The following is a 20,611-nucleotide window of genomic DNA, read 5'->3' as shown; positions in this document are numbered from 1 at the left end:
GGATTTGGAGATATCTACCTACCTACCTAGCACATAGCAGGCATTTACCAAATGTTAATTCTTGTTACCATTCATGTTGCTGTTGCTATTTTATTATTATTCTGAAAGTGGGAAAAAAGGGTTGGGAAAGATGAGAGGGCTCACAGATATCGAAGGGAGGAGACTAGAAGTTGAATAAGAAAGTGACTTGGAAACAGTCACTGCAAGTGTTCCTAACTCCCACTGACTCAGCTGGACTCAGGGCTCTCCAATCTCCTCCCTGGGTCTCAGGAGAAGGGTTGCAGAAAAATTAGGCTGGTTCTACACTCTATAATTAGATGCTTCTGCAAGAGAATTACCTGAAATACTTGTTGAAAATGCAGGTTCCTGAACTCTGACCTACTGAGTCAACACATCCAAGGTAATAATAGGAATCTGCATTGCTAGAAATCTCATAACATGATTGTTATGCATAACATGATTGTTAGGTTAAGAACTGTTGGTGTAGTGGTTAAAGCATTTGTCTGCTAACCAGAAGATTGGTGTTTCAAAGCTACTAACTGCTCCATGGAAAAAAGATGAGGCAGTCTGCTTTCTTTAAGATTTACAACCTCAGAAAACCCAATGGGGGTCACTCTGAGTGAGAATTGACTCTATGGCAGTGAGTTGGTTTTGCGTTTTCTTTTTTTTTTTAAGATCTCTGGTGGTGTAGTGCCTAAGGCATTTGACTGCTAACCAGAAGGCTGGCAGTTCAAACCCACCACCCACTCCTCAGAAGGAAGGTTGGGCAATTTACTTCCATAGAGATACAGCCTCGGAAACCTAAGGAGGGGTTGCTATGAGTTAGATCTGACTTGATGACAGTGAGTTTGATTTTTTCATTTGTTTTGTTTTTAGAGGGGTATCCACAAAAGGATAAATTTAAATGCTAAGGTCTCAAATATATGTATTTATTTATTTATTCATTCATGTCTTCATTGGCTGAGTATATTTTTTCTATTTTTTACTTTATTATTTGTGCATACATATACAAGTTTATACAGAGATGTATTTATAATTATTAATTTGTTTTACTAAAACAGAATCTGTCTATACACATGAATCTGGAACTTACATTTTTTACTTTGTAATATATATAATGGTTATCCTCTAAGTAAATAAATAACTTGAGGTCATGTTTAAAATAATAGTATGATATTCCACAGTGTATTATAATTTATTCAACCATTTTCTTATTATGGACCTAATTTTTCCACTACAATGTTTCCTTAAGCATAATTACAATTTAGGTATGTCCATACATATTGGTAGTTGCATTTTTTTCTTTTTAGCTTAAGAACCAAAAACCAGGCTAGAAAAATGGAGTATCATCAGTAATCACCACTCTATTTCCCTCTAGCATCTTAGTGCTTGAAAAACTAGGTACCACAGTTTGAATTAGGGATTTTGATGTTCTGAACAGCTCACTGAATCAGAGTGCACCAAACACAGAAGAGCAGAATTAGATGAAAGGCACAGGGAGATTATTTGGGAAAGATCTACCCAATGGAGGACAGATGGGCAGCCAATAGAGGCCATTGGAAACTTCCCTGGGGCAGTCACTGAGCGGCGGGCAAGGGCGGCCACCTGAGATCTCCATGAGCCAAGGAAGAAGACACCCTAAATCAGCATACCAGCAACCACATCATCATCCCAGCAATCACCCCAAGGATCTACCTTCAGCACCTGATTTTATCGGTAACTTGGGTCTGCTAGATTCAAAAGGGTGCACGCAGCATCACTGAAACCCAAGCGGAGAGCTCACTGGTGCTCCAGGAGGGTGAGCTCGCTTCTCCCTCAGCAGGTCACTGAGTGGGTTTGGGTCAGTGTGAGAGACATTGAGAGGTCTGTGCTTGTCTTTGTCACTGATATCGGGACCACAGATTACTAGCAGGCACTCTCCCAACTCCAGCACAGCTGAAATTGCATGCATCTTCGGCGCCCCAGGTGGGTGGTATCACAGACAAACTCCCGAGCCATTCGTAGTCTGGGAGGATTGCACAGGCATGGAGGACAGACGGGGTGGAGAGAGAGGAATTTGCAGCTGAGTGTGGTCCCAGGAATTTGCCTTGGATCGGCTTTTTGGTGCTGAGGGGCCTCAGAAATGGGGTCTTTGAGTGTGCCTGAGCCTGGCGGGAAGGGGCAACTCCCTAACAACAGGAATCTTTCCTGAAATTGAGCCACGGGCTTGTAAATATCAGTACTAGGTCATCAGCAGAAGCCCGCTCAAAGCCCTAGAAACTGACCCTAGCCACCAAGCTTTCCTACTTCTGCTCCCAGCTTCTCCACCAATAACTTCACTCATTCAATAGATGAAACCATATTCAGCCACTTACCATAAAACCTCCCAGTTTGAACTCTAAACTCTCTTTACAACAAACAGAAAAACATATCCACATGCCACACAGTGATTCCACCATCACAAAGAAAATAGCAGAGCGACACAGCATACCTGAATCTATAATAAAATAAAATACACCAGCTTCAACTTTTCAAAATATTAAACCATAAAACCAAGACAAAACAAATCAACACATAACCAGCAGTTAAAGACAACCTCAACATGTCTAGGAAACAACAGGCAACCTCAAATCAAACAGAAAAAACAGGACAAGGCATTAGAAGCAAGGTTTCATTATACATGGAGGAAAAGGAGGCAATAGAATTATCTGAGAAGGAATTTAGAAGATATGTTTATAGAGCTATGCAAAAGCCTAAGGAAACCCCAAACAGAAACAAGAACACAGACAGTTCCTTGGAGGAACTCAGGAAAATCATTGAGGAACAGAATATTAAGATTAATGCACAATCAGAACTCATACAAAAACAGCAGTTAGAAATGCAGAAAATGTCTATTGAAAGGCAAACCATGAACACCAAAATGACAGAACTACACAACACAGTAGAAGCTCAAAAAAGCAGACTAGAACTGGCTGAAGAATGCATATCTCAACTAGAAGACAAATCCTTGGACACTAGCCTGTATGAAGAAAAATCCGAACAAAGATTTAAGAGAAATGAAGAGAGCCTAAGAATTATATTCAATGACATGAGACTAAACAATAAAAGACTTATTGGAATTCCAGAACAAGAAGAGGCGAAAAGACCACCGAGAAAATTGTGAAAGACCTGCTGATAGAAAACTTCTCCCATATCATGAAGGAAGAAAATATATTTGTCCAAGAAGTTCATAGAACCTCACACAAGATAGACCCCAAAAGAAAGACACAGAGGCATATTATAATCAAACTTTCCAAAACCACAGACAAAAAATTTTGAGAGCTTCCCAGGGAAAAAAGAAATATTACTTATAATAGTCAAACAGTTAGGCTGAGCTCCGATTACTCAGCAGAAACCATGCAGGCAAGAAGGCAATGGGACGGCATATATAAAACTCTGAAGGAAAAAAATACTTCCAACCAAGAATCCTATATCCAGCCAAATTATCCATAAAATGTAAGGGTGAAATCAAGGCATTCTCAGATAAACAGAAATTAAGAGACTTTGTGAAAACCAGGCCACCCCTACAAGAAATGCTTAAGGAAGTCCTACAATAGAGAACCCACAACAGAGATCAGCAGAACCAGGATATGTGACATCAACTCTAAAATGAAATCAGAAATAGATACTCATAATAAGACCATAAAACATTCTACCTTAAAATCCAAGGAACTCAAGGAGCACACAACAGCAACTAACCTATCAGAGGGAATAATACTTCTAGGTACAGACCCTCAAATGGATAGGAAAACATGGCAATTGTCTTTGCAGCATGCACTGTTCTAAAAATGTAGAGACAAGAATATACTTCAAGGTAACCACAGAGAAGAGTAACAATTCTTCTAAGCAAATCCAGAAGGAAGGAAATCATATAGGCTTAATAAACATAAAGCCAACTCTAAAGAAGAAAAGGGAGAAAGCAATAGCCAACAAACTGAACTTAGCACAGAAATATACATGGACCAAGGAATCACCAATGACATGACAAAAAACCACAATAGAATGAGAATGACACCAGTCAACTCATACCTATCACTAATTACTCTCAATGTGAATGGACTAAACACACCTATCAAGAGAAAAAGAGTGGCAGACTGGATAAGAAAAGAAGACCCATCGATATGCTGCCTACAAGAGACACACCTTAGACACAAAGATAAAAACAAATTAAGAGTTAAAGGATGGAAAAGAATATACCAAGCCAATGGAAACCAAAAAAGGGCAGAGGTAGCAATTGTGATTTCTGATAAAATAGACATTAAGGTGAAAAACATCTTAAAAGACAGGATGGGCATTATATGATGCTGAAAGGGTCAATCAACAAAGAAGAGGTTATAATAATAAATATTTATGCACCCAATGAAAATGCTCCAAAATACGTGAAGCAAATATTAACTGAATTAAAAGGAATGATAGACAACTCTACATTGGTAGTGGGAGACTTTAACACACTACTTTCAAGGAGAGACAGGTCAATGGGAAAGAATCTCAGCAAAGATCCAAAAGAACTTAACAACACAATCAACCAACTGGAACTCACAGGCATATATAGAGCACTTCACCCAACAAAAACACAATTCACATTCTTTTCCAGTGCACATAGATCCTTCTCCAGAATAGACCATATGCTAGGACATAAAACAAGCCTCAATAAATTCAAAAGCATTGAAATACTGCAAAGCATCTTCTCTGATCACAATGCTATAAAACTAGAAATTAATAATAGGAAGAGCATCAAACATATGGAAACTGAACAATTCTCTGCTTAAAAACTATTGGGTTACAGAACAGATTAAAAACTGAAATAAAAAAAATTCCTAGAAACTAATGAGAATGAAGATACATCCTACCAAAACCTATGAGACACAGCAAAAGCAGTACTAACAGGACAGTTTATAGCAATAAATGCATACATCAAACAAGAGGAAAGAAACAAAACCAACACTCTAACTTATCAACTACAACAACTAGAAACAGAAAAACCAAAGAGTCCTACAGTATCTAGAAGCAAGGAAATAATAAAGATCAGAGCAGAAATAAATGAAACATAAAACAAAAAAACATAGAGAAAATCAGCAAAACAAAGAGCTGGTTCTTCGAAAAGATTAATAAAATCGATAAGCCATTGGCAGACCTAACAAAAGAAAAGAAGGAGAAGACCTAAATCACAAGAATTGTAAATGAAAAGGGTGTCATCACAATAGAACCAACTGAAATGAAAAAGATACTGACAGAACATTATGAAAAACTGTACACCAATAGATATGAGAATCTAGAAGAGAAGCACAGGTTTCTAGAAACACAAGATCTACCTAAATTATCCCACTCAGAAATAGAAAACTTGAACAGACCCATAACAAGGGAAGAAATTGAACAGGTTATAAAAAAACTTCCCACAAAGAAAAACCCTGGCCCTGATGGCTTCACTGGAGAATTCTATCAAACATTCAGAGAGAAGATGACATCTATGCTACTAAAGCTATTCCAGAACATGGAAAAAGATGGAGTACTCCCAAACTCATTTTATGAAGCAAGCATAACACTAATACCAAAACCAGGGAAAGACAACACTAGGAAAGAAAACTACAGACCAATATCACTCATGAACATAGATGCAAAAATCTTTAACAAAATCCTGGCCAACAGAATCCAACAACATATCAAAAAATTAATACATTCGGACCAAGTGGGATTCATACCAGTTTTGCAAGGGTGGTTCAACATCAGAAAATCAATCAATGTAATCCACCACATAAATAAAACAAAGGAAAAGGACCATATGATTATATCAGTTGATGTAGAAAAGGCATTTAATAAAGTCCAACATCCATTCCTCATTAAAACACTTAGCAAAATAGGGTAGAAGGGAAATTCCTCAACATAATAAAGGGTATATATGCAAAGCCAACGGCCAACATCATTATTAATGGAGAAAGACTCAAGGCATTCCCCTTACGAATGGGAACCAGACAGGGATGCTCTCTATTACCACTTCTATTTAACATTGTATTGTAAGTCCTGGCCAGGGCAATAAGGCAAGAAAGAGAAATAAAAGACATACATATTGGCAAAGAGGTATTAAAACTATCTCTATTTGCAGATGATATGATCCTATACATAGAAAATCCAAGGGACTCAAGAAAAAGACTACTAGAACTAATAGAGAGGTTCAACAAAATGGCAGGATACAAGATCGACATACAAAAATCAGTTGGATTTCTCTACATCAGCAAGGACTCCTCTGATAAAGAAATAAGGGAAACCATACCATTCACTATAGCTATGAAAAAGATAAAATATCTAGGAATGAATCTCACCAGAGACACAAAGGATCTATACAGAGAAAACTATAAAACACTGTTACAAGAGACAACAAGGGTACTACATAAATGGAAGAACCTGCCTTGTTCATGGATAGGCAGACGAAACATTGCAAAAATGTCAATATTACCTAAAGCAATCTATACATTTAATGCAATCTTGATCCAGATTTCAACAAAATTTTTTAAGGACATAGAAAAACTAATTATTAATTTCACATGAAAAGGAAAGAGACCTAGAATAAGCAGAGCACTTCTCAAGAAGAAAAACAAAGTGGGAGGTCTCACATTCCCAGATATTAAAAACTACTATATAGCCACAGTAGTCACAACAGCATGGTATTGGTACAATGATAGACCAATGGAACAGAATCGAAAGCTCAGACATAGACCCATCCATCTATGGGCAACTGATCTTTGACAAAGGCCCAAAGCCCATTAAAGGAGGAAGAAATAGCCTCTTTAACAAATGGTGCTGGCAAAACTGGATATCCACCTGTAGAAAAATGAAACAAGACCCATACCTCACCCCATACACAAAAACAAACTCAAGCTGGATCAAAGACTTAAAAGTAAAACCCAAAACTATAAAATTCATCAAAGATAAAATAGGGACAAATCTAGGAGCCCTAATTTAATGGCATAAATAGACTGTCAAGCATAACCCAGAATGTGCAGGAGATAGAAGAGAAGATAGATGACTGGGACCTTTTAAAAATTAAATTCTTGTGTGCATCGAAAGATTTCATCAAAAGGGTAGAAAGAAAACCTACAGATTGGGAGAAAATATTTGCCTATGACATATCTTACAAAGGACTTATCTCCAAAATCTACAGAAAACTTCAACACCTCAACACCAAAAAGACAAATGACCCAATTCACAAATGGGCAAAAGACTTAAACAGACACTTCACCAAAGAAGATATACAAGCAGCCAACAAACACATGAGAAATTGCTTACGATCATTAATCATTAGAGAGATGCAAATCAAAACAGCAATGAGATATCATCTCACCCCAGCAATAATAGCAAAGTTCAACAGATCAGGTAGTAACAAATGCTGGCGGGGTTGTGGAGAGATTGGAACTCTTGTGCACTGCTGGTGGAATTGTAAAATGGTACAAACATTGGGGCAAACAGTATGGCATTTCCTTAAAAAACTAAAAATAGAAGTACCTTTTGACCCAGCAATTCCATTACTAAGAATATTTCCTCAAGAGATGAGAGATAGTACACGAACAGACATATGTATACCTATGTTCATTGCAGCACAATTCACCATAGCAAAGAGATGGAAACAACCTAAATGCCCATCAACAGATGAGTGGATAGCCAAATTATGGTATAGCCACACAATGGAATACTATGCCTCATTAAAGAACAATGAAGGATATGCGAATCATCTCGCAATATGGATGAATCTGGAAGACATTATGCTGAGTGAAATAAGTCAAGCGCAGAAGGACAAGTACTGTATGAGCCCATGACTGTAAAAAGACAGAGAAGGGTTTGCTTGGGAAAGGGAACTCACCTAGTAGGTTACCGGGATGGGAAGGGAAAGGAAGGGATTAATTTAGGGCTAGTTGGGGCTTACACACTGACATAGGTAGGGGGAGGGATATCCGGGAAGGATATATGACCACCATAATAACATTAGGAAATGAGAGGACACCAAACGGTGCTCATAAGAAATAGATGACAGATGTTAAAACCAACCAATGTGTCCACAATACCACATTGTCATTAACACCAAACACTAGGCTATACAGATAAACACATAAACACCTGAGATGATCCAACAGGGATCAGTGAATAGAGGTATACTCTAGACCAAGGATAGACTCAGCTGAGCCTAATCTTATACAGACACCAGTGATACAAAATACCTGCAGTCCTTACAGAAACAATAGCAGACATCCCAACACCATAGAGAGAGATCCAATAGAACTATTACCTCAGGACCATAGTACTGGGGTACACCAGACTCAATTGGCACAACAGTTAAGTATTCCTATTTTTTTTCCCCTTTTGTAATTTGCTTAATATTTATTTTTAAACTCATCTGGATTACATGTATGTCATCTTAATGGAATTTAAACAAGTAGATTCTGCATCTTAACAGACTCTCTAAATTCCTTTGTTTAGAACGGTGACTGACATGGGAACTTCAAACTTGGTGGCAGTATAGCAAGAGATTTCTTTAAAAAGAAGAAAAGGAATAAAAGGCAAGACTAATCCTATTAGCAGCTAGCATTTCTTGATAAAAGTTGATTTGACCCAACCTGTCAGACATTTTGTAACAGTACAAAAACAGTCCAATTTCCTGGAACTGTACTTTTTTTTTTTTTTTTAATTTTTTTTTATTGTGATTTGGGTGAAGATTTACAGAGCAAATTCACTTTCCATACAGCTGGAACTGTACTTTTGCGGTTTAAATGACAAGTTCTCAGAATTCAATATTGGTACAGCATTTTACATTTACAGTAGGCTTCCACATCCTTAATCTGTGTGCTTGTGTGGGGCATGGCAAACTTTAAAATGATACCCATAGGATTGCTATATCATCCCACCCTGAGAGGAAAAGGAAGGGGCAAAGACAACTGCGGTGGGGAAGTGACTTCCTCCAGCTCACCAAGTAAGTGTGGGCGTAGCTCTTACCCTCAGGTGTAATGACTCAAAATGAAGTACCAACACTGTTTCATTGACCAAAATCTCAAGCTGACCAGCTATTTTCCTTATGGCAGTGAACAATTGCTTGATAATTTTATAACAAAAACGTGATTTGTGGTCGGGGTTTGGCAAGAATGGAAGAAAGAGCATGTACTGCAATTTCCAAATCATTTTATTGAGCAGCATCGATGTTCAGCATTTTACTGAATTCAAGACTTAGCTGATCAAACACACGCTTTTGAAAATGAGTAGAGAGACATGCTGGCAGGAGTAGAGTAAGATATTTTCCTGCATATATTCTACCCTTAGGAGCTCTGGTGGCATAGTGCCTAAGGCATTTGACTGCTAACCAGAAGGCTGGTGGGCTGGTGGTTCAAACCCACCAGCCACTCCTTGGAAGAAAGGTTGGGCAATCTACTTCTGTAGTGATACTGCCTCAGAAACCAGTTCTGACTTGACGGCAGTGAGTTTTTTTTTTTTTTTTTTTGGTTTTATTCTACCCCTAAATCATGCTGCACAAAGAGAGCATACCTTACCTAAGCCAAGAAGCTCCCCTGCTGTGGTTCTTTTCTAGCAAATCTAATGCAGGTATTAGTGCAAACCTTGCCACTCAATTCTATTTACATTGAACTGTATTTGTATACTCCATTGCTGGGCTCCATGGGAAGCTGCTGGAAATAGTGTTGAGAGTATCTGGCCCATAGTGCTTTACTTTCAGCCTTCACTGAACTGGGATCCAGGGACACCTGAGGTAATGCCCTCATTACTCATCTTGGGAGGAAATCCAGCCACAGCAAATACCGGGACATGCAGCAACAGAGGTAGAAAAACAATATGCAAATTGGTCTTAGAAACCAATCCTGGTTCCACTGAAGAGAACCTGGAGAAACCTAAGGGAGTCTAATGAAAATCAGGCATCGGGCTTCACAAGCATGGCAAGCATCACAGCATTTGCCTTCTCCTAACTGTTTGGTTGTCATAGAAACCTGTGTTTGTAGAGCTGCTGAGTACATCAGCTCCAAGAGGATGCTTACATTATCTTACTCCAGTGTTACTGGGAGTAGAATCCTTCAGGTCTATTAAGTAAATATTTGTTGAGGGCCTACTATGTGATAGATATTAGGGGGTATACAGATGAATTCATGGCCCCTGTCTTCTGAGAACTGCCTGATTAGCTGGGGAACCTGATAAGAAAACAGAGAGCCTTAGTGTAATGTGTTCAGCGTAATAACACCAAAACACAGAGAGCAGAAAAATTCATTCTTCCTGGGTGTATTAGGAACTTACAGAGTGCAAGTGACATTTGAGCTGGGCTTTATGTGAAGGATTACGAAGAGCTGGCTAGTAGAAAACTGGAGTGAACGTTCTAGAGAATAGCTCGAGCAAAGGAAGGAAGCATGGAAATGCATGGCAGGTTATACAGAATGCTAAATCTGACAGATAAATCCACATTCATGGCATAATGAATTTTGAGAATTACAGTCAAGTATTATTAATTTATACATCACCACTTGCAAATGTGTTGATTACCATCCTCTTGAGCTAGGGTGGAGTTATCATTGCATTGACTAAAACAGTTTGCTAAGCAAGCAAAGAACTTAAATTTGTAAAGTAGGATGTTTATTTTCTTAAAGGGAAAAAAAAAGAAGATGCTTCAAGCACTTCAGAAAAACATATTCATCAACAGGAAAGGCTTTACAGTCAGATGAACCTGGGTTTGATTGCTGATCTAAGTATACAATGTGAGCAAGTTACCTTAACATTTAAAGCCTCTAATTTTTTTTTTTACGTACGTGCACTGGGGATAATAACACTTATATCATAGGATTATTTGAGGATTAAAAAAAAAAACAAAAACAATATATTCTGTCAGGGACATAGGGAGTGTAACAAGTGCCCGGGGCAATCTCTAAATTGTGCCACCACTCCCAATTCGTATTGTTGTTGTTAGGTGCCATCCAGTCATCTCCGACTCATAGTGACTCTGTATAGCAGAACGAAACACTGCCCGGTCCTGTGCCAGCTCCACAGTCCTTTCTATATCTGAACCCATCATTGCAGCCACTGTGTCAATCCATCTTGTTGAGGTCCTTCCCCTTTTTGTTAACCCTCTTTACAAAGCAGGATATCCTTCTCCTTCTGAAAACATGCCAAAGTAGGTGAGACGAAGTCTGGCCATTCTTGCTTCCAAGAAGCATTTTGTCTGCACTTCTTCCAGGACTGATTTGTTCTTTTATGAGTTCTTGCTACTTTCAGCATTCTTTGCCAATGCTAAAACTCAAAAGCATTGACTTTTCTTCAGTCTTCCTTTTTCATTGTCCACCTCTCACATACATATGAGGTAATTGAAAATAATATGCCTTGTGTCAGGTGCACTTTAGTCTTCAAGGAGATATTCAACACTTGAAAGAGGTATTTTGCAGCCGATTTGCCCAGTGCTATACATCATCTGATACCTTGACTGCTGCTTCCATTGGTGTTGATTGTAGAACTAAGTAATATGAAGTCTTTGACAACTTCAATCTTTTCTCCATTTATCATGGTGCTGCTTATTGGTCCAGTAGTGAGGATTTTTGTTTTCTTTATATTGAGGTGTAATACCAACTGTAGACTGTAGTCTTCTTCAGTAAGTGCTTCAAGTTATTCTGTCTTTCAGCATGCAAAGTTGGGTTGTCATTGAATTGCAGGTTGTTAATGAGTCTTCCTCCAATCCTGATGCCACGTTCTTCTTCATATAGTCCAGCTTCTTGGATTATTTGCTCAGCATACTGATTGAATAAGTATGGTGAAAGGATACAACCCTGACACACTCCCTTCTTTATTTTAAACCATGCAGTATCTCCTTGTTCTGTTCAAACTACAGCCTCCTGGTCTATGTACAGGTTCTTCATGAGTACAATTAAATGTTCTGGAATTCCCATCCTTCTCGATGTCATCCATAGTTTGTCATGATCCACACAATTGAATGTTTTTCATAGTCAATAAAACACAAGTAAACATCTTTCTAGCATTCTTTGCTTTCAGCCAAGATCCATCTGGCATCAACAATGATATCACTTGTCCCACGTCCTCTTCTAATCCACCTTGCATTTCTGGAAGTTCTCTGTCAAAATATTCCTGCAACCATTTGCCTAAGGCACTTGACTACTAATCAGAAGGCTTGTAGTTCAAATCCACTAGCCACTACTTAGAAGGAAGCTTAGGTAATCTACTTCCGTAGTGATACCACCTTGGAAACCCAAGGAAGGGTCATTATGAGTCTGATCTGACTCAATGGCAGTGAGTTTGGCTTTTGGTTTTTCAGTAAGATTTTACTTGCATGTGATATTAATGATAGCATTCAGTAATTTCCACATTCTGTGGGATCACTTGTCTTTGGAATGGGTACAAATATGGATCTCTTCCAGTCAGTTGGCCTGGTAGCTGTTTTCTAAATGTCTTTGCATAACTGAGAGACTCCAGTGGGGCATCTGTTTGTTGAAACATCTCAGTGGGTACTCAGTCAATTCCTGAAGCCCTGTTTTTCACCACTTCCTTCAGTGCAGCTTTGACTGAATACCAAGTTATTGGTCTTGCAAAATTCTATCATGCAATCTGCAACATTATTTCTGTCACCAAGGCCAAATTTTCTGACTGCTGGTGATTCTTCTTTATTTTCAACTCTTGCATTCCAGTCACCAGTGATAATCAGCACATCTTGATTGCATGTTTGGTCAACTTCAGACTGCAGAAATTGGTAAAAATCTTCAATTTCCTCATCTATCCTGAAGTACAATGCTGTCAGTGATAGGATAATATCCTTTCGCCTACAAGGAAGACCAGTTAATACTACTATTATTAAAATATACGCACTAACCCCCAAAACCAAAGATGAGGAAATTGAAGATTTTTACCAATTCATATACCCTGAAGATTTTTACCAATTCATATACCCAGAGGTAATCTCTAAATTGTATGACTCCTCCTCCAATTACAAGATAAATAGCTATTGGACACCTTCTCTCCTCTTATCTGGCTGCCTCAGTCAAGTACCTTTCAGATTTGTGGTGTCTTGGAATGTCATTCCAAGACTTATCTGGGCCCCTTTGGATTTGTGCTAGGACAAGTGCCCCTTTCTGTCTCACTTTTGCTAAGCCTCTGGATATCCACTGTGCTTGAGTAAGGAAGTTGGGCTGTATAAGGTTAATACAAATTTCTCAATGGCACCACCTTTCAAGTGGCTCCCAGGGCACATGCCATACTTATCACACCTTATCCCTCTGTATACTGTACCTGCAGCAGTGCCTGTTACACTGTTCTTAGTTATGGGTGGGTTGATTTGGACTCATGATGACCCCAAGTATACAAAGTAGAATTGCTTCATAGGGTTTTTTAGATCACCAGGCCTGTCTTTCCAGGCACTTGTGGGTGGGTTCAAACCATTTGTGTCACCCAGAGACTGGTATGTAGTAGATACATAACATTTTAAACTATTTTTTAAAATAAGTTTAGTCATATGTATACTTTGTGTATTTCTTCTATGAAGCCTTAGGGATTTTGAATAAACTTTTCATATCCAAAATAAACCAGTATCATACTGTTTTAGAAGTTGAAGGGATCTCAAAAATTATCTAATTCCATGACATCTGTTTACAGAGGAAACAACTTATTTTGTTTTCCATTTATTTTTATTTTATTATTATCTTTTTATTGTGATTTGGGTGGAAGTTTACAGAACAAAATGATTTTCCATTCAACAATTTATGCACATTTTGTTTTGTTACATTGATTGCAATCTCCACAATGCAATGTCTCTCTTCCCACTTCCTCTCTCTGGTTACCTGTTCCCTGTGTCCTTTCTTAACCCCTCTGAGCTATTTCTTTGCACAAATGCTGCCCCTCTGATCTACCTTGGTTGATTGTTCTAAGGAATGTAGCTACCTGGTTTAATTGCTCACATTGTAGGTTCGTCTATTGTTTGGCTAGAAGTTAAGCCATGGGACAGAGTTCAATTCCATTTCTGAAGGATGACTAAGGGCCACAGTTTTGGGAGGTTCAGGGTCTCTGTAGACCAATAAGCCTAATCTTTTTTTTTATGATTTTGAGTTTTGTTCCACATTTTTTCCCATTCTATTTAGGATCTCCAATTTTGATCCCTTTCTGAGTGGTTAGCAGGGGTAGCTGGGCACCATCTCTTTCTGCTCTCAGGGTCATGCAGGCTGAATTTCTTATGCTGGGTCCCTTGGACTAATTGTTTCCATGTGCCCTTGATTTTTTTTTTTTAACTCTTATATGCTCTGGGAGAGAAAAAACAAATTGTTGTGTCTTAAGTGGCCATTCACAAGTTTTAAGAGTCACTACTCACCAAAGTAGAATGTAGAACAATGTTTTTGTGTAGTAAATTATGCCAATTGAACTTGATGTCCCTCACATCAGGGTCCTGAGCCCATGGGCCCAGTAACTTACTCCTTTAAAGTGTTTGGCTATGGCTAAGATGTTATCATGACTTAGTTTCCTGTTAGCTCTATTATATATATATATATATATATATATACACACACACACACACACACATATACATATATATATATATATGTATATGGTTATTTTTATAGCACATACAAATATGTATTTAGAAATATCATCTGTCAGATTTATATATGGTCATGGTATATTCCTTTCGCCTACCCACACCTGATCATTTTGCCTTTCTACCTGTGTACCCAGGCATACATTAATGTTTGTTTTATTATTGATAATGCAGTGTTGTGTATGCAAAAGTATTTACCTTTGTTACCTCTACCCCTTATCACTTCTCTGCGTCTTCCTTTTCCTTGGTGTTATTGTACTGGTTACTTGCTTTTGGTATATTGCCTTTCCTTTCACCCAAATTTATAATATTTGTCTCTTAGCTAGCTGGTAATTTTCCCTTCTCTCCCCTCCCAACCCTGGTAACCAACAAAGAAAGTTTCCTTCCATGTATAAACTTTTCCTTGATTTTTTATAATAGTGAACTTATGCAAAATTTGTCCTTCTGATTGACTTATTTCACTCAGAATAATGTTCTCCAAATTTATCCATGTTATGAGGTATTTTGTGGATTCTTCATTATTCTTTAATATTACATAGTATTCCATTGTGTGTATGTACCATTTCTGTCGATGGACACTTAGGTTGCTTCCATCTCTTTGCTATTGTGAATAGTGCTTCAATGAACATGGGTGTGCCCCAGCTCTCACCAGTTTAGAATGTATACCTAGTAGTGAGATTGCTGGATCAAAAGGTATTTCTATTTCCAACTTTTAAGGAAGGATCATACCATTTTCCACAGTGGTTGCACCATTTTACAGTTCCACCAGCAGGATATGAATGTTCCAATCTCTCTACACCCTTGCCAGCATTTGTTATTATCAGTCTTGTTGAACTCTTCTATTATTGCTGGAGTGAGATGATGTGTCATTGTTGTTTTTATTTGCATCTCTCTAATTGTTAATGATCATAAGCATTTTTTTATCTGTTTGTTGGCTGCCTGAAAATCTTCTTTGAAGTGTCTGTTCATGTGTTCTACTCATTTTTCAACTGGATTATTTGCCTTTTTGATCTTGAGGTATTGAAATTTTCTATAAATTTTAGAGATAAATCCTTTGTCAGATATGTCATTGCCAAACATTTTTTTTTCCCAAACTATAAGTTAGTATTCTACTCTTTGGAGAAATGTTTTGATGCACTAAAGAATTTAAGTTTTAGAAGGTCCCAGTCATCTAGTTTATCTTCTGTTTTTGTATTTTTAGTTATGTTTGAGAGTCTATTTATACCATGTGTTAGGACCCTCAGTTTGCCCCTATTCTTTACTTGATGAAATTTCTAGGTTTAGATTTTACATTTAATTTTTTTAATCCATCTTGAGTTAGTTTTTGTGTATGATGTGAGGTATGGATCCTGCTTCATTTTTCTGCTAATGGATTTCCAGTCTTACCAGCACTATTTGTTAAAGATACTGTTTTTTCCCCATTTAATGGGTTTTGGCCTTTTGTCAAAGAGCAGCTGTCCCTAGGTGGATTTATTTTGGGGTTCTCCATTCTAGGAACAACTAACTTATAAGATGAAACTTAAAAACCATGGCTGATTAGTGGAAAAACTGACCTACAACTAAGGAATCCAGACTGAATCTAGTGTTATTGCTATAGGACCATAACTGACTTTCTCACCACTATCCATCATTAACATACATGTTCCACCAGCAAACCTCAGGAAGTCAAGTGATGTCAGTGAATATGTACCCGACAGTGATATCATTTCTTCCACTCAATTGATCCAAATTATTGAAGTTTAGCATTTCATGCAAAACTAAAGTAAATAATACATTTTTCTACATAACTGTTAACACTGAATTCATTATATTCTCTCAAGGGGAACGTTGTATAATTGCATGCAATGCTTTTCTTAGCCTGGTGATATTTGTAACATTAAAAATCATCAACAGAAGAGATAAAAATAATTTACTCCAACTTCTAAAAAAATATATATATTTGAATTAGGTGAACTCACTGCCATCAAGTCGATTCCAACTCATAGAGAACCCTATTGGGTTTCCACGGCTGTAAATGTTTGCAGAAACAGACTGCCCCATCTTTCTTCCACAGAGTGGCTGGTGGGTTTGAAATAACATCCTTTCAGTTAGCAGCCAAATGCCTTAACTACTACACCACCAGAGCTCCATTGAATTATGTGAAGCCATGTTTAAGTATTTTTGACAGTATCAAAGCCCTGTTTCACTTCAAGGCATCCAAGTAATTGACATCCCTACAGAGAGGAGCAAAGCCTTACTGGGCCACTCAACATAGCCCTTTCTGGCCAACCATTTCTCCACTGATGGAGTTCTGAACAGTCTGTATGGGGTACTGTGTGGGCAAACACCTTCTCTTACCTCTGCCTTTCTTTCCCCTGAGATATCTTAGGAAATGCTGTCTCCACTTCTCTGAGCTTGTTCTATTTCCTCTACTTTTCAATCATCTCTCAAGATATTCTACCTCATGTGAATTTTTCTGGTAAATGTACTCATAAAACTGCTTTTTAAGTTACCAAAAACAAACACTAAAACCAATTCTTTCTTATTTATCACTAACATTCATTGACTTCTTAGCATATTATTGAGTACTACACAAAAGACTTTATCAGAATTAACTAACTTAAAGCTCAAAAAAAAAAAAAAAATCAGTTGCTGTTGAATCTATTGGTACTCATGCTGACCCCATATATGGCACAATAGAACTGTGCTCCACAGGATTTTTAATAGCTATGATCTTTTGCAAAAGAACTCTGATGGCACAGTGGTTAAAGCGCATGGCTGCTTACAAAAGATTGGCAGTTTGAACCCACCAGCTGCTCCATGGCAGAAAGATGAGGCAGTCTGTTTCTGTAAGCATATATAACCTTGGAAACCCTATGGGGAAATTCTTCTCTGTCCTAAGGCTCCCTATGAGTAGGAATTGACTCAATAGTAGTGGGTTTGTTTGGTTTGGTTTGGTGATCTTTTGCAAGTAGATCATCAGACTCTCTTCCACAGCATTGCTAGTTTCAAATAGACAACCTTTCAGTTAGTAGTCAAGGGCAAACCATTTGCACCACCCAAGTATCTAATTGGAAGCTTAAAACAGGTCCATAAAATAGTTACAGTTATTATCACTAACTGCAGATGAGCAAAAGAGACTAAAAAAAGCTAAATAAATAAGTGGCAGCATCAAGGTTCAAAACAAGTAGCATGACTTCAATCTACAGTCTTATCCAGTATGCAAAGCCATTAATTCATACAGAAAGGGATTGCTCTTCCATGTCTATCAAACCTCAAGCTATATATTCACAGATTCCTACAATGGGAAAACTACTTACAGTTTGCTGTTTGCAAACAGGGAAAAAAGGCCTACAGAAGGAATGTATCCTGCTCCTGGTCTTCTTCTTCTCCAGTCTAATCATGCAGCTTCAAGAAGTGATGCCTCAGTTCATTTCCTTAGGTCCTTGGAACAGTGACTGTGCATTATTTTTCCTGGGAGTGAAATAGCATTAAACTAATTAGCATATTTGCTGCTGCAAGTAAGGGGTTAGGTGGGGGTGGAGTTGAGATTGAAGTAGAAACATGAGAAATGGAAGTTGAATCATTTGTCTAGAGTCAGTCTGCCTGTGACAGCAGGCTTGACATTTGTTATTTTGAGATCATGCATTTTCATATATGAGCTGTCTAATATTTAAACATTGACTTTAAATTGGTAGCAATCAGTTAAACTGCATAACCTTGTGGAAGATCACAACAAAGTCCAGGTTACAATCAACATAAAAGACAAAGGTAAGTGCTATGTTCTGTTATTTTTCACATCAAAATAATTGAAAATGGAGTCAGTTTCATTTACCCTTTATTATTAGCTAGGAAAAAGTCTTGAACACAGGACTGAGACTAAGGCAAGCTGAAATTTAACATGTGAAATTTTGGGAGGCAAGGCTGTGCAAATGCTGGTCCTGCACTTGAAAGACCCTGAGAATGAATGACATATTCAATATTTGCACTATACATGCCTCACTTGCTTCATCCTAGTCCTAGTCCTGATTGGATCATTCCTGCCCAATGTATGGGTTACTTCAAATTTCCTCTGCTCTTCACATTTCACTCATGAATATTACTGGTTAACCCTCAACTCTTCTTTTATTTGGCATCTAACTATCTCAAACATTTCCTGCATCATACATTTCCAATTACCATCCAGAACTCAGACCTGAATGGGGCTTTTAAGTGGTTGACTGAATGGCATTTGCTCTGAGTTAGACCGGGGTAGGGTAGCCATGGCTCTCAACAAAGAGTAAAGAGTTATGGCTCAAGGTCCATATAAATTATCTGGATGGTTTGCATTTGCATGAGGTCTTAATCTAAGTAAACAGAGTGCACCACAAAGGGTCAGGAACCTAGTCAAAAGAGTGACAGCCAATGGGTACCATCAACTAGCATCCTTGAGTAGCCACTGTGGGCAAAACACCACATCAGGTACTAGGATCAAGGCAGAATCTTGTTACTAAGATAACCCTTTGCTATATTTGAGGAACCAGTTCATTAATCTTAGTTTTTCTTGGGATTTGCAATTGAATAGACAGCCATTTAAACAGATGAGAGGTAGAGTAAACTTGGCCAACACATTGATAACAGTTCTCAGTCACTTTCATTTTCAGTAAAAACAAAAAGATCAGCTAGTCATGAACTTTACTGTTGTGTAGGTTTGCAGGAGCTGGAATCTCATCTCTTGGTTCCTGGAGACGTGCTTATTCTTCCAGGAAAATTGTCATTGCCATGTGATGCTGTTCTGATTGATGGAAACTGTGTGGTGAATGAAGGCATGCTCACAGGTATGCGCTGTGATGGAGCACCTTCTTCCCTGTCCAACAGCCAGGGCAAGTGTTAGCAAGTCAGGTCAATATATAGTTCACTACTTTATACCAAGGAGCTCTGGTAGTGTAGTGGGTAAGGCATTTGGTTGTTAATCGGTAGGTTGATGGTTTAAATCCACAAGCTTCTCTGCAGAAGGAAGATGAGGCAATCTACTTCCATAAAGATTTACAGCCTTGAAAACCTAATTGTGATCACTATGAGTCGAAATCCACTCGGTGACAGTGGGTATTTTTTTTTTTTTTCCACTTTATACCAGGGACTGTGCTATTCAAATGAGCACAATATCTGCCAAGAGACAAAGTTTAATAATATAAGAATTAAGCAAAAATAAGTATGAAACTAGAAGTAACTCCTAATATAACAGCAGAGAGGTGGAATGATAGAGTGCTTTGGGTTCAGAAACAGGTGAGGGCACTATATTGTTTGAGACATAATCTCTTCATAAATATGAGAATGATTTATCCACTTATCCAGACAAACACAACCTAAAAGATCACTGTTGTTGTTGTTGTTATGTGCCGTCAAGTCGGCCCCAACTCGTAGCAACCCCTCCGTGGGTTTCCGAGGCAGTATCACTACGGAAGTAGAATGCCGAATCTTCCTTCTGAGGAGGAGTGGCTGGTGGGTTTGAGCTCCCTCAATTGGAAGGGCTAGAGACCTTATCTAGCCCTTCACTCTGTAGATGGGAACCTGAGGTTCCATGGGAAAGAAACTTGAGTTGAACATTGGGGGAAAGACAGTGTACTGATTCTGTTTACCTTTGGGTTAGAAAACCATTCTTCTAGATATGGTTGGAACTGTAATAGTTCTTATCTGTACTAGTAATGTCTACTTGAATTTGTATAATTCATAAAGCACTATTTAATGGGAGCTCTGGTGACATAATGCTTAAGGCATTCGACCTCTAACTAGAAGGCTGGTGGTTCAAACCCACTAGCTGCTCCTCGGAAGGAAGATTGGGCAATCTACTTCCATAGTGATACCACCTCGGAAACCTAAGGAATGGTTGCTATGAGTCGGATCTGACTCGACAGCAATGAGTTTGGTTTTGGGTTTATTTATTAAATATTCTTTAGGAAAACACACACACACATAGCACTTGGTAATGAAAAACAGTTTGACTATTTTTGTGCTTACAATTTCTTGAATTTTTCTCTTTGCAAATGGTGTAAAGAGAGAGGAAATGACCCCCCT

At 38.2% G+C, this 20,611-nt stretch overlaps 1 protein-coding gene across 1 annotated transcript in view; it reads left to right on the top strand.

Annotated features, from left to right (window-relative positions):
- Positions 1–20,611, top strand: part of ATP13A5 (ATPase 13A5) — a 201,616-nt gene that overhangs the window by 57,516 nt on the left and 123,489 nt on the right. Inside the window, exons 8-9 of the mRNA XM_007948018.1 lie at positions 18,256–18,328; positions 19,246–19,374. Of these exons, the coding sequence (XP_007946209.1) occupies positions 18,256–18,328; positions 19,246–19,374 (202 nt within the window). The remainder of the gene's footprint in view (positions 1–18,255; positions 18,329–19,245; positions 19,375–20,611) is intronic.

Source organism: Orycteropus afer, unplaced genomic scaffold (assembly GCF_000298275.1).
Source record: "Orycteropus afer afer isolate SDZICR_OR568_19922 unplaced genomic scaffold, OryAfe1.0 scaffold00198, whole genome shotgun sequence".
Classification (NCBI taxonomy): Eukaryota; Metazoa; Chordata; class Mammalia; order Tubulidentata; family Orycteropodidae; genus Orycteropus; species Orycteropus afer.
The sequence above is the reverse complement of the archived record's forward strand: the minus strand, read 5'-3'. Positions and strand labels throughout refer to the sequence as shown.